Source organism: Trichomycterus rosablanca, chromosome 11 (genome assembly GCF_030014385.1).
Source record: "Trichomycterus rosablanca isolate fTriRos1 chromosome 11, fTriRos1.hap1, whole genome shotgun sequence".
NCBI classification, from domain to species: Eukaryota; Metazoa; Chordata; class Actinopteri; order Siluriformes; family Trichomycteridae; genus Trichomycterus; species Trichomycterus rosablanca.
This window is the reverse complement of record NC_085998.1, coordinates 26,077,670-26,091,005: the sequence shown is the minus strand read 5'-3', so window position 1 is coordinate 26,091,005 and position 13,336 is coordinate 26,077,670. Positions and strand designations below refer to the sequence as shown.

At 37.8% G+C, this 13,336-nt stretch overlaps 1 protein-coding gene and 1 pseudogene across 1 annotated transcript in view; both read left to right on the top strand.

Annotated features, from left to right (window-relative positions):
• Positions 1-2,212: 2,212 nt before the first annotated feature.
• The window catches only part of carmil2 (capping protein regulator and myosin 1 linker 2), a 100,046-nt gene continuing 88,922 nt past the window's right edge, over positions 2,213-13,336 (top strand). Inside the window, exons 1-7 of the mRNA XM_063004099.1 lie at positions 2,213-2,278; positions 2,819-2,894; positions 7,258-7,346; positions 7,598-7,692; positions 8,026-8,112; positions 12,155-12,264; positions 12,750-12,827. Of these exons, the coding sequence (XP_062860169.1) occupies positions 7,614-7,692; positions 8,026-8,112; positions 12,155-12,264; positions 12,750-12,827 (354 nt within the window). The 5' untranslated portion in view covers positions 2,213-2,278; positions 2,819-2,894; positions 7,258-7,346; positions 7,598-7,613. The remainder of the gene's footprint in view (positions 2,279-2,818; positions 2,895-7,257; positions 7,347-7,597; positions 7,693-8,025; positions 8,113-12,154; positions 12,265-12,749; positions 12,828-13,336) is intronic.
• LOC134323451 (uncharacterized) lies at positions 4,174-6,146 on the top strand (annotated as a pseudogene).

Genomic DNA, 13,336 nt, shown 5'->3' with positions numbered 1-13,336 from the left:
AAATAAATGAAAATGCTTAAACTTAATGAACAGCTTTGAACATTTTACATTTGGCTGATTTATTGTCTGAGTAATTATGCAGACAAACGTGTGTACCTTTTAGAATTGTGTCATATTTTTGTGCTGAACAAAAATACAAAAGGTAATTTAGGTCTGCTTGAAATTTGTGAGAAAGGGGGAAACATTTTATATAAAACCAGAGTACTTTTCCTACTCACCTTCATTCAAAGTGGATGTTTTACAGAGGAACCATGTGTATGATGGTTTGTGGTCAGTTGGGTTTGGCCTTTCTGCCAAACTGTCCATTGTCTGACTGCAAAAAGAAATGAACTCAATAATCTGCTTTGTTGTTTGTTTATTTTCTGCTGTTACTGGGGATCAAAATATACACAACCAAGTACTTTGTTTTTTATTTTGTATATGTGCACACCAGGTGATTATTGAAACAGACAGACAGATTTACTCTCTCAGCCTGATGTCAGTAGAAGACCTGGAGGCTGTGGTCGGTCACGTGGCTGCCTCACTGAAAAAGATATTTCCTGATTCATCCCCTGGGTAAGTGAGTAGCCTATCAAAGGCAAGATAGGTAATAAAGAGATGTTTCATGTTAAGCTTAAGTTTTTAGTTTTTGCACTGTTTGACAAATTTAACTTACTGAACTTTTTTCAGTATTTAATTAAGTTTAAATAGGCATTTAGGTCAGAGAGTGCCTGTACGTTGAACATCAGAATGTCAGTGGCGTTTGTTTCTTTTTTTCAATTGACTGTGGCTTGAAATGTGGCTTGTATAGCTTACATAAAAACACCACTATATGCATATTAATAAAGAGGAATTAACGACTGTGTTTTGAGGTTTTCACACTCACAAAAATACACACTTTCACATTTTTTCTTTTCGTTTGTTTGTTTTTTAGAAAACTTTTGAAAAAGGTTCCTCCTGATCTTCAGGACAGGTTATGGGGTCTGACCTCTAGAATTGAAGAACAGCTAAATGGTGCTCAAAGGCCATGTGGTTAGTAGCACCACAGAATGTGTACAGTAAAAATGTATAAACTAAAATTTTAAAGAATTTGGAACAGTAGGAAAAATGTACATAGAAACACACAGCAGTGCTCACTGCTTGCTGTTTTATTTGTGTTAAATTTACTATCCAATGTTTTTGAAATTGGGGTTTAGTCTGTTTTTAATCTGTGTTGCATGAACTATGCAATACTCGGACCTCAGTAGATAACTTTCAAATAAATGAGTCAGGGTAAAATACTAATGTGTAATTTTCTTAAGAAGTAGAAGTATCAAAAATCAAAAAGTCACATAAAGGTTTTATTTAAAATTTAGTAGGAATGAATAGAGTAACAGTCTCTCAAATGATTAGTCTAAAACCTGTACATGTGTACAAAGTTCACAATTTCTATTCATAAATTATAAATTACATCAAATAATTAAAAGTTTATGTTCACATCCATAAAAAATGTGGTACAATTCCTGTAGCCAAAACATTTTTTATTTAAAAAGCAATGTGAAATAGATTTTAGGCATTACTGGCTGGTTTTAAAGAACTGTTAGAGAATTGGGCCATAATTACCTATTGGGCCATAATTACCACAAGAAAAAAATTGAATCCCAAATTGATGTGCTGTGCAGGTCACTGGAGTTCCTTTACACCAGACTTTTTACATAGGGGTGCAGTCTTGCTAAAACAGGAAAAAAATGTTGCCTCAAAGTTTTAGGTATATAAGTGATTTTATATACTTGTAAGAAATAGGTGTGGCTAAAACACCTGAACTAAGTAATGAGAAGTGATGTCTACATACCTTTGACTACAATTTAGGGTTATTTACTGTTTCAGTATTCATAAATATTTACTGATCCTGGTATTTTTCTTAAACATGTATGATTGTTCCAAAACATGTTTTATCGTCTTCTTATGCATAAACATTGTTTTTAGATATTTAACACCAACTCACTAATCTGCTGTAATGTTTTCGTTCCTCTATATGTCTATGTTGTTCCTCTGTGGTTAATGTAGGGGGTTTCTCAGACACATATGCTGCACTGTGTGACTTCAACGAGTTCCCATGTCGTGAGGAAGTCCAGTGGGTCAGAGCTCTAACTATTGCTTTTTTATTGAACTAATATTTCATATAGAATAATCATGCCCAATTTTGCTTCTGCTGTCTTTGAGCATGTTTTGGTGTTGTTGTGTAGGATGTAGACAATATTTATCATGTTCAGAACTGTAAGGATTTCAACCTTCTGGACTTCAGTCATTTAGTAAGCCGGTAAGTGGCCTTCTTTGCCTTGCTATTGATACATTTCTATAAATGAACCATTTTTAAATGTTCTGTTTTTGTATTCATAATTATCTATAATCCAGTTTTTAGCATTGTAAATTTTAAGCAGGTCACCTGTCATTTACCTAAATTGAACAATATATTTTTAGTAAGTGAATATTTCAAAATTGCTTCTATTTTTTTATTATCCCATTTCTGTCTGCAAGAACCCCAAACCCTGCTTGGTCAGGCTGTTTGTGAAAAAAAATTGTTAATAAGAAAGCTGATTTTTTTGCTCAGTTACAACAATATGTGGGCCTGTTAAGTCCAAGCATGTCATGAGTCATGAACAGTCATGAGCAGTCATAACAGCTGATGTCAGGTATTATAACAGTGTTACCATAATTAGTATTTATTATATTAGATCTCATATACCTCACATCAACTGTTATGATTCAATTCTGACTAGACAAGTTTATTTAAACTTATTTCGATGTCATAATAGAGGGTCCAGTAAAGTGTTACAGGTTTTGTCTTTTTCCTAATTAGAGATTTGGCGTTGGTTGTAGGTGCACTGTCCTTCAATCAGTGGTTCACCAAGACCTGCAGCAAAGATTTTAAACTGGTAAGCATTTTATCTTTTGTCACATGACTAAACTATTATAATATGTGATATGGTAACTTATTTAGGAATGCAAACAAAGGTATTAAAATATTAAAAGCAAGATTGGCAGCTCTGAATCACTCAACTAACTTGACTTTCATTAAGTGTTATGTTGACTGCGTGGTGCATTTGTTTATTTTAGCTGCTTTGTTATTTGCTGCTTTGTAGTTAAGAGAGATAGCAATCACAGATGAGAGTTGGGATTTCATGTATGTGTATACATACAAGAAAACAGGATGTTTTAGGCTATACATATTTAAAACATTCAATCTCTCCTACAATTTTAGAAGCAATTTTCTTGTACAGCTGATAGAGGAATATTAAAATATGATTTATTTCTCTGGAAATTTTGTTTAGCCTATTACTCTTCATTCAATGGCCATTTCATCATCATAATTAGTAGGTTCACTTTGTAAGTATACCATTACTAACCATAGCTGTTCTGTTGTTATGCACAATGTGTCTTCATCCATGAATAAAAAGGGATAACTGTAAAAACTTCCTGACCATATAATTAACAATGATAATGTTTTCTAAAACTTGTACAGACATTTCTCTAGATAAAATAGAACATTATCTATACTCTCCCATCAGACTATCTGTCTGTGGCAATTTCTGCACATTTACATTTAGTCAAAAGAGCATTTGTCAGGTCAGGTAGTTTTTCTAGACAAGATGGCCTGGCCGTATTTGTGTTTAGCAGACTCTTGATGCATGCTCAATAATCCAGCTACACAAATCCACAAAGTTGAATCAGTTCATCTGGACACAAGTTTGTTGTAGAGATACGTTTCGTCACTCATCCAAGTGACTTCTTCAGTCTGAGCTGGTGGTGAATACCCCAACCTTATATGCAGACGATTTGCATAACGACCGATCACCTCCCATTGCACAGAAACCACCGGTGATTTAACATCAGATGCAGACAGAGCGGGTATCACACCTAAGAGCCTCTCAGCAACTCAGATCTTCTGTCAAGGGTCACCTAGCAAGATCATTCAGAAGGCACAGAACCAGCTACTGAATGAACGGGTGAGACAAACTTAACTTCACAATCGATGTCTTGAAAACGAGAGAGGAGCAGATTGTACAGAGACTTACATCACGTCTAGATGAGCCCACTCTCCAACAGGTGATTAACTTCACTCAGAAGGCTCGTCAAGGACAACATGAAAAGTCTAAAACCAGGCAGCGAAAAAAGTTTGACTTGCTTGCTGCAGCACAGAAACACCAACAGACTATGGATGGCCGAAAGAGGAATAAAGGGCAAACACACACTGGTGATGTGGACAAGTGGGTGAAGAACTTGTCGGACAGACAACTCACAAAGGCGGAGAAAGACATCTTGGCTAAGGTGTTGAATTTCACTGTTACACCAAAGCAAGTCCCACTAGTGGAACTGATCACAGCCACATAATCAGCAATCCGCAACAACAACATCCCCGATCTGGAAGCGGAACAGTTGCGGATGAAAGTGTCAGCTTGCCTTAGTAATGCAAAGCCACCGCCATCCAACATCAGCAGAGACGAGAGGTATGCACTCACTACACTTAGTAAGGACAATAACATCATCATACTTTCTGCTGATGAGGGTAGATGTACTGTTCTGTTAAACCAGATAGACTATCATGAGAAAGTGATGTTGTTACTTAGTGACACTAACACTTATGAGCTGCTAAAACGAGATCCAGGTAGTAGCTACAAGAAAAAGGTGATAGATTGTCTGAAAGTTTTAGAACAGAACAATGCTATAGACAGGGCTTTGTACTACAAATTATATCCGGGGGAGGCTACACCTAGTCTGTATGGGTTACCTAAGATACACAAACAGGATGTACCTTTACGACCCATTATTTGTATGATTAACTCTGTGACTTATAACATTTCTAAGTTTCTAGCATCGATTCTTAACCCATTGGTAGGTAGCACGGAACATCACATTAAGAAGACCATGGATTTTGTGGACAAGGTGAAGGGCGTCATCATGGAGATGGAAGAAACAATGGTCTCGTATGATGTTACATCCCTCTTCACGTGCATTCCGGTTGCTGAGGCAGTGGAGGTGGTCCGTAAGAAACTACAAGACGACCCCACTCTGAGCAAGAGGACCACCCTTACCACAGACCAGGTGTGCACACTCCTAGAACTGTGTCTTCAGTCCACCTACTTCTCGTACAGAGGACAGTTCTACAAACAGAAACATAGGTGTGCTATGGGGTCCCCAGTCTCACCTATTGTTGCAAACCTGTACATGGAGGAAGTGGAAAAGAAGGCACTAAGGTCCTACTCACGGACACCACCGAGTCATTAGTTCAGATATGTGGACGACACCTGGGTTAAAATAAAATCCGAGGAAGTACCATATTTCACGGACCACATCAACTCGGTGGACAAACACATCAAGTTCACAAGGGAGGATGCAAACAACAACAGTTTAGCCTTCTTAGATTGTGAAGTTGCTATTCAAGATGGGGGACTTTTGAAAGTAAATGTGTACCGCAAACCAACACACACAAACCAGTACTTAAGGTTTGACTCCCATCATCCATTGGAGCACAAACTAGGAGTCATCAGGACGCTGCACCACCGGGCGAACAGCATCCCCACAGACACTATGGCCAAGGATAGAGAGAAATCTCATGTCAAGATGGCCCTGGGTGAATGTGGTTATCCCAACTGGGCATTCGTAAAAGCGGAAAAAATGGCCAAACACGGCTCCAGTGGATCGAAGGGAGGAGAAGGACAACCGTGGTCTAAGCGCAAACCAGTGGTGATGTGGTATGTGGCGGGAGTAGCAGAACAATTGAGACAGATATTCTCCAAACACTGTGTTTCAGTTGCTTTCAAACCCCAAAACATGCTACACCAGAAATTAGTTCACCCTAAGGACGGGTCCCTCGACACAAACAGAGTAACGTAGTGTATGCTGTTAGGTGCCGGGAGGATTGCCGGGAACTGTACATCGGGGAAACTAAACAGCCACTGGCGAAACGGATGGCCCAACATAGAAGATCGACCTCTTCTGGCCAGGACTCTGCGGTTTACACTCACCTGCAAGCCAGCGGCCACTCATTTAATGATGACAATGTGCAGATCCTGGACAAGGAGGAACGCTGGTTTGAACGGGGAGTCAAAGAGGCCATCTATGTGAAGAGGGAACAACCATCCCTGAACCAGGGAGGGGGCCTGAGAGTACATCTCTCACCATCGTAATAGGAGCCACACATGGCCATTGTAATTAATGCATTGTTATGCAATGGGCGGTGATCGGTCGTTATGCAAATCATCTGCAAAATTGGGGTATTCACCACCAGCTCAGACTGAAGAAGTCACTTGGATGAGTGACGAAACATATCTCTACAACAAACTTGTGTCAAGATGAACTGATTCAACTTTGTGGAGAGGTGTTCAGTAGAGTTTGGGCTATGTTTCTTTGCAGGCCACTACAGTTTCTGGAGACTAAACATGTTAAATGGATCTTTACAGGCGGCATTTTTGAACAGCGACACAGTCAAGCTGGCAACAACTTTTGCTAAATAGTATACTCATAGTGGTGCTTCTCATCAATTATATTGTTCCCTTGTTACTTGGACTGAGGCATGAGAACATATGATATAATAATGTAGTAGGCTATATTTTTTTTAGAAGATTTGTAAGATATGTAAGAGCTAAATCAGTTGCTCCATAGTGGGGTGTGGGGACTGTGGACTGAAAGACAGACTTGTTTATTTCATTAAGATGGGTGAACTATTTTAATATCCAAACATTGTAGCCCACTGTGCTAACAAAGTAATTAGTTACCATTTTGGTTCTCATGATTTTGAAAGACTGTAAGTGAGCAGTGGAAGCTCAGCGGTTAAGATACTGGACTAAAAATCTAAAGGTTGCCTGTTCAAGCCCCACCACTGCCAAGTTGCTACTGTTGGGCCCCTGGAAGTCCCTTAACCCTCAGTCACTTGAATTGTATCCAGTCATAATGATTGGCACATCAGTTGCTTTGGATGAAAGTATCTGCTAAATGTTGTAAGTGTAAATGAAGGGGCCTAACATTAATTTGCCTAAAATTTTAAAATGTTATGAATGAAGTAGTGCTAACATGGAAACATGACTGAGTAGGTTACAAGCCAGATCTATGAAGTACTTCACATGTAAAAATTGTCCATAGCCTTTTTTTTTTCATAAAGTAAATCTGTGTGGGCCTATGCAGGAAAAACATGAACCACTGAGCTAAACCGTTAAGGAATCTAAAGGTCATTAGCAGAACTTTTTACCTGATAAGGGCATGAACTGCATTTAATAAAATAAAATGTGTGTGTTTTTGTAGACACCAGATGTGCAGGAGCAAGTAATCTACCTTATTAACAGGTCCACTTCTCTGCAGGAGCTCAGGCTGGAGGCTAGTGGTCTTAAAGTGTAAGTGTAAACCCCAAACACCACCCCTACTTAGCATGAAGATAGTTGTTGGTGATGATGCAGTTGATTTCAAAAGACATTCCTTTGCCTTCTCTTATTCATTGGACTATGTTATTGTTCCACTAAAGTTATTCTCTAACCTAATTAATAATCCGGTGGCGAAGATTTGTCTATTCTGCCCCATGATTTGAATTTGTTTGTCCAACTGAATCAGCTTTTTTAATTTAGGGTGGGTCTATCTTTCTTCCTAGGGATTTTGCTGTAAAGATGGCGTGTGCTCTTAACAACCAACCAGCTTCTACGCTTCAGATCATCAACCTGTCTGCTAACCCTATTGAGGATAAAGGTGCCCTTCAGATTTTTACTGTTTATCTAAGATCAGTATCATGTCTGTGGCTGCACTGATGTTGTGTGCTGAATAGAACAAAACAAGACACTTTCAGTTTTAGTTTTATTGTCTGGCATGTTTATTAAGAGCTTAAGTACATTTTTGAAAGCTACTGTCAGATTTCCACCACTGTCCAACTAAAGAAGATCATTTGATTCATTGAATGATTATAGAGTACTGTCTGATTTACTAATTTATTCAATCATACTGGGTCTTTCAGCTATCATAATCTTTAATGACAATAATCTATCATCATTTACTTAGTATTTATCTTTCTTATCTGTACTGTAGGTGTAATGGCACTGAGTCAGAGTTTGTCCCAACTACCATGTGGTCTCAGTCAGCTGTTTCTCTCCAAGGTTTCTCTTTCTCCTAAAGGTAATTTCGACTTACACCCTCTTATCGAACATATTATAACACACACAGGTCTAAACTGCTTTTGATTTTGCTTAGTCAGTGATGTAGCACTTAAGTCTTGACAATTATACATTACAACACTTAAATTAAAAAGAGACCTACATTAGACCTTCATAATACATTCATTAGCAGCACATAAGGAATATTTATGACAGGTTTACATCAAAACTTGTAAGTTGACAATTAAAATTTTATTTTTTATTATTATTTTTTTAATATTTATTTTATTTTTTAAGATTTGAGCTGTTGTGGCGTAATGATAGGGGCATGCCTGAGTTCCAGGGGTTTGAATGCTGGGCTCGGCTCAGCTCAAATACAGAAAGCACATGGCATTACATAAATTTAGCCATTGGGGGCACTTATCGGTGCACTCCTGGATAAAAAGGAGACCTGTGCCAGAAAAAGGCATCCAGCGTAAAAACAGAGCCAAATCAAACATGCGCACAAATTATCTGCTGTGGTGACCCCTAACAGGATGGTAAACCCTTCTTTCATGTTGACTGTTTAAAGTTTTATAGACATATTAAATACTTTTTCGTAAACATTCACCACTGGGATTTTAGCAGAGGTGGAAAGTAAAGAATTACATTTACTCACGTTACTGTAATTGAGTAGTTTTTTTGTGTACTTGTACTTTAGACTTACAACCAGTAGGTAGATTTTACAACCAGTAATTTTACTTTTACTTAAGTATGTTTTGTATTAAGAATTGTAATTCGCTACATTTTCAGACATCCCAAGTTGCAAAAACTCATTTCAGGGAGGTACCCCCGGACCTCGACCCGACCCCCCAAGCCCCCCCCCAAAAAAAAGCTAAAAAACCTCTCGCACACACCAAAGGATATGGGTGATAACAGAACTTTTAGGAGCTGCTAACTGAGCTACTAAGCTAACTGTTCGTGTCACAAACCCATTAATGTGTACTACATAGTGCACTAGATTTTATATTAGAAAATAATTTATGTTCCTTACTTAGTGTACTAGATAGTGTACTAGATAATAGACTTATGTTTCTTACATAATGCTTTAGGTAGCATATTAGTTAACGGATTTAGGTTCCCTACATAGTGCACTAAATTGTATATCAGATAATGGATTTATGTTCCCTACATAGTGCACTAGATAGTATTTTAGATATGAATTTATGTTCCCTATGAAGTGCACTAGATAGTGAATTAGACAATTGGTTTATGTTCCCTACGCAGTGCACTTGATTGTATATCAGATCATGGATTTATGTTCCCTACATAGTGCACTAGAAAGTATAACTAGATGATTTTGTGTTCCTTACATAGTGCACTAGATAGTGTATTACATAATTAATTATGTTCTCTACATAGTGCACTAAATTGTATATCAGATAACGGATTTATGTTTTCTACATAGTGCACTAGACAATATATTAGACAATTGATTTATGTTCCCTACACAGTGAGCTAGATTGTATATCAGATAACGGATTTAATACGCGTTCAGGAAAAAAAAGTCTGTGTCGCCTGTGTGCTCGTGTGTGTGCGTTCTTGGCCGCTTGTTCTAGATTCCGGGAGATTTTATCTGACTTGCGGGCATCAGGGAGCCGCTATGTATATGCGGGAGACTCCTGGAACTTCCGGGAGACTTGGGATGTCTGCATTTTAAATAACATCCGTTACTGAGTAAAAAAATGCTAAAAAGATGGTGTCTGGGAAACTGCTGCAGTGAATTCTGCGATGGAAAATAAACTGGTGCTAAAATAAAGGAGCTGTAATCTAGGTATAGAGTAGGGAAGGGCGATTTTTAAAAGTTTAACATGTTTAGAGTTTGCTGTTTTGTTATTTGACAACATAGTCTGATGTCAAAGGATGGCAAAGTTTTGTCTTACATCTTGAAGGTTTTCTTTGGGTCATTTAGTGAAAGTTACAACACCTGTAACCTTGACTTGTTTTAAGTTATGAGATTTGCAGTATGACTGTTGTTTGGTATTTGTTGGTGATGAAAAGAAGGCTGGTCTATAGAATCCACAATTAATGCCAACTTCAGTGGTTATACAGTTTGAAAAAGTTTTATGGGATGGTCTGTACTAAAATGACACATGACACATCCCTAAATGTTTTAAATGTTGTATCAACATGTTTTTTTTTTTATTATATTTTAATTAAAACAACTATTGTGAGATATATCCACTGGTCCTGTTTGCATTGCACAGAATAGACACCCTCTCCTGTTAAAAAGTAACTAAGTAACGTTTACTCTGAGTAAATTTTTTTACTTTTTACTTGAGTAGATTTTTAGACTAGTAGTTTTACTCGTACTTAAGTAAAAATTCATTAAAGTAATAGTACTTTTACTTGAGTACAATATTTTAGTACTCTTTCCACCTCTGGATTTTAGGACTTAATTTGAGGACTCTCAGTTGGCACATTGGCCATTTTAGTAGTAGTAGTAGAACTTTATTGTCACTATAAATTGCAGCATGTACAATTACAGCGAAATTAACCATCAACCTGTCCAGAACATTCAATGACAAGGGAGAGACAGGACAGGAAGACAGGATAAGAAAACAAGAAATAATGAACACATAGGGAAAGTAGGAGATAAAAAAACCCAGCAACCAGATTGTGTTCCCTTAAGGAGCACACTATGGTAACACGGAAAAAAAAAAACCCTTACAGCACACAAGCACATATAAACATAACATAACATAATCACACAACCAGCCATGGGTTAGGGATGTGGGGATGTGAAAAAGTAACCACTACGGGAGGCAGCCATCCGGCGATTCGCAGCCATACCAGCGCGCGCTATGGACCCGTCCTACCATAGTGGTGGAATGAAGCTGAGAGTGGAGACGTTGGTTGGGGTTAGGAAAGTTCTGTCAGTCCTCCATTCCTGCAGCAAGAAAAAGTCTGTACAAAAGTTCGTGATAACATGGCTGTTTACAGCTCTTACTGCCCAGAATGAAAAACAGTCAGTGAAGGGGGGGTAGGTACGTCGCAGCAGATCCTCTGGAGGAATTTACTTATCAGCGAGGCCGTTGCTGATAACAGGGGAGCCAAGAGCAGAAATGACTTGTTGTTTTGTCTGAGCACTAATAAAAATTTAACACAAACTCTCAGAATGAATGCGTCTCTGGTTCATCTCATTTCGCAAAGCCGTTAGTTTCTCCAAGATGGAATCCATATTGCGATTTATATTCACAGTCTGAGTTCCAACGGCTCTGCCCACCATATCAATCAAATTTTGCATGTGAAGTGTAGAAGCTATACATTAAGGCTCCATATAAGTGTGTTTGTTTGAGGGCATGATACAAATAGATAACTGAAGTTATAAGCTGAAGCAGTACACTACATAAAAATAATTTTTTAGGCCAGTCATTTTCATTAGCAAATTTAGAAATTAGGTTGAAGAAATTGTAAATCATTCTTCCTGCTGACACATAGGACTCCTAAAGTGTTAGAAGTTATTAAGTACATTTTTAAAAGTGTGCATGATGTATATCATTTGGTGAGCATGCTTTTATGGTCTCTATAATCACAGTCTACTTGTCATGAGAATTGTCAGGACAAGAGTCAGGACAGGAGCAGACAAGCAATAAACCTCACAATATACAGACACAATGACTAACCAGACAAGAATAAATACAAAGGGTAGTATATACACAGAGTAATCATGGAGACATGAGGAACAGATGGGGGTGATTATCACATGACTCAGAGGGAAGAGGCAGAGACAAAACGAGACTTTTATCAGTCGTAGCTTGGTGGTTTAAATTGACTTAATTTTCCATATTCGTTATTATTAAATATAATTTATTTTGTCATTATGAGTGATTGTTAAAATGTTACATATGTACATCATAATAAAGTGTGCAAAAAGTTGAGTGATGGTTTAATCATTGGCTTGTTTTACCTAAATACAACATACAAACAAATGTTTCTGTAATTAACCTTTATTTTGTCCTTTGTTTTATTTTTTTTATTTTTTTATTTTTTACTAATCTCTCTTACCCTCTGTGTATCGACAGGACTAGGCTGTCTTGCCCAAGTCCTGCACCAGAACAAATTTTTCTCTCGATCACTAACCCACCTGGACCTAAGTGGCAATGCTGGATGTCTGGCTACAGAGGATGCCATGGTGAGTGAGGAAAAAAGGAAGGAAAAAAGGGGGGTACAAGGGGTACAAGGAAAGTTGATGGCATGATACATTACCTATACATTTGTTCCTGCTGTTTTTGGAGCTCCATACAAATTGTTTACTTCCCATGACATCTGTCTTATTGAAATGATACATTACCTTTACATTTGTTCTTGCTATTTATGGAGCTCCATACAAATAGTTTTTTTTCCCCCATGACATATATCTAACTAAAAAACTTTTTATTATATTATTGTGGCTACAATAGGTTTAATTATGTAAAAGTACAATTAAGCTTTATTGAGGTCATATTTAGAGGAGATCCTTTAACATAGTTTCAAAAGGTTCAAAACAAATGACTCCTGTTTTAAACAAACATTATTTGAAGGTGAAAATAGTTGATAAGAACTAACTGTTTACTTAGCTGGGTAATCATACAAGTTGATGAAATGGCATACTAAGAAGCTAGTCCTTTTCTTTTGTAGAGCCTCTTCAGTTTCCTGTCAGCCCCAAATGTTGTGTCCCATCTGAATCTGAGCTCTACCGACTGTCCTTTGGATACAGTAAGTGCTTTATGGTCTTTAAATTCTTAATTTTTATCTATTCATATTTAATATATATATCTTTTCATGGGACAACACTATAGACATGAAACTTGGATATAACTTAGAGTAGTCAGTGTACAGCTTGTATAGCAGTGTAGATTTACTGTCTTCTGAAAATAACTCAACACACAGCCATTAATGTCTAAATGGCTGGCAACATAAGTGAGTACATCCCACAGTGAACATGTCCAAACCTTGCCCAAAGTGTCAATATTTTGTGTGACCACCATTATTATCTAGCACGGCCTTAACCCTCTTGGGCATGGAATTCACCAGAGCTGCACAGGTTGCTACTGGAATCCTCTTCCATTCCTCCATGATGACATCACGGAGCTGGTGGATGTTAGACACCTTGAACTCCTCCACCTTCCACTTGAGGATGCGCCACAGGTGCTCAATTGGGTTTAGTCCATCACCTTTACCTTCAGCTTCCTCAGCAAGGCAGTTGTCATCTTGGAGGTGTGTTT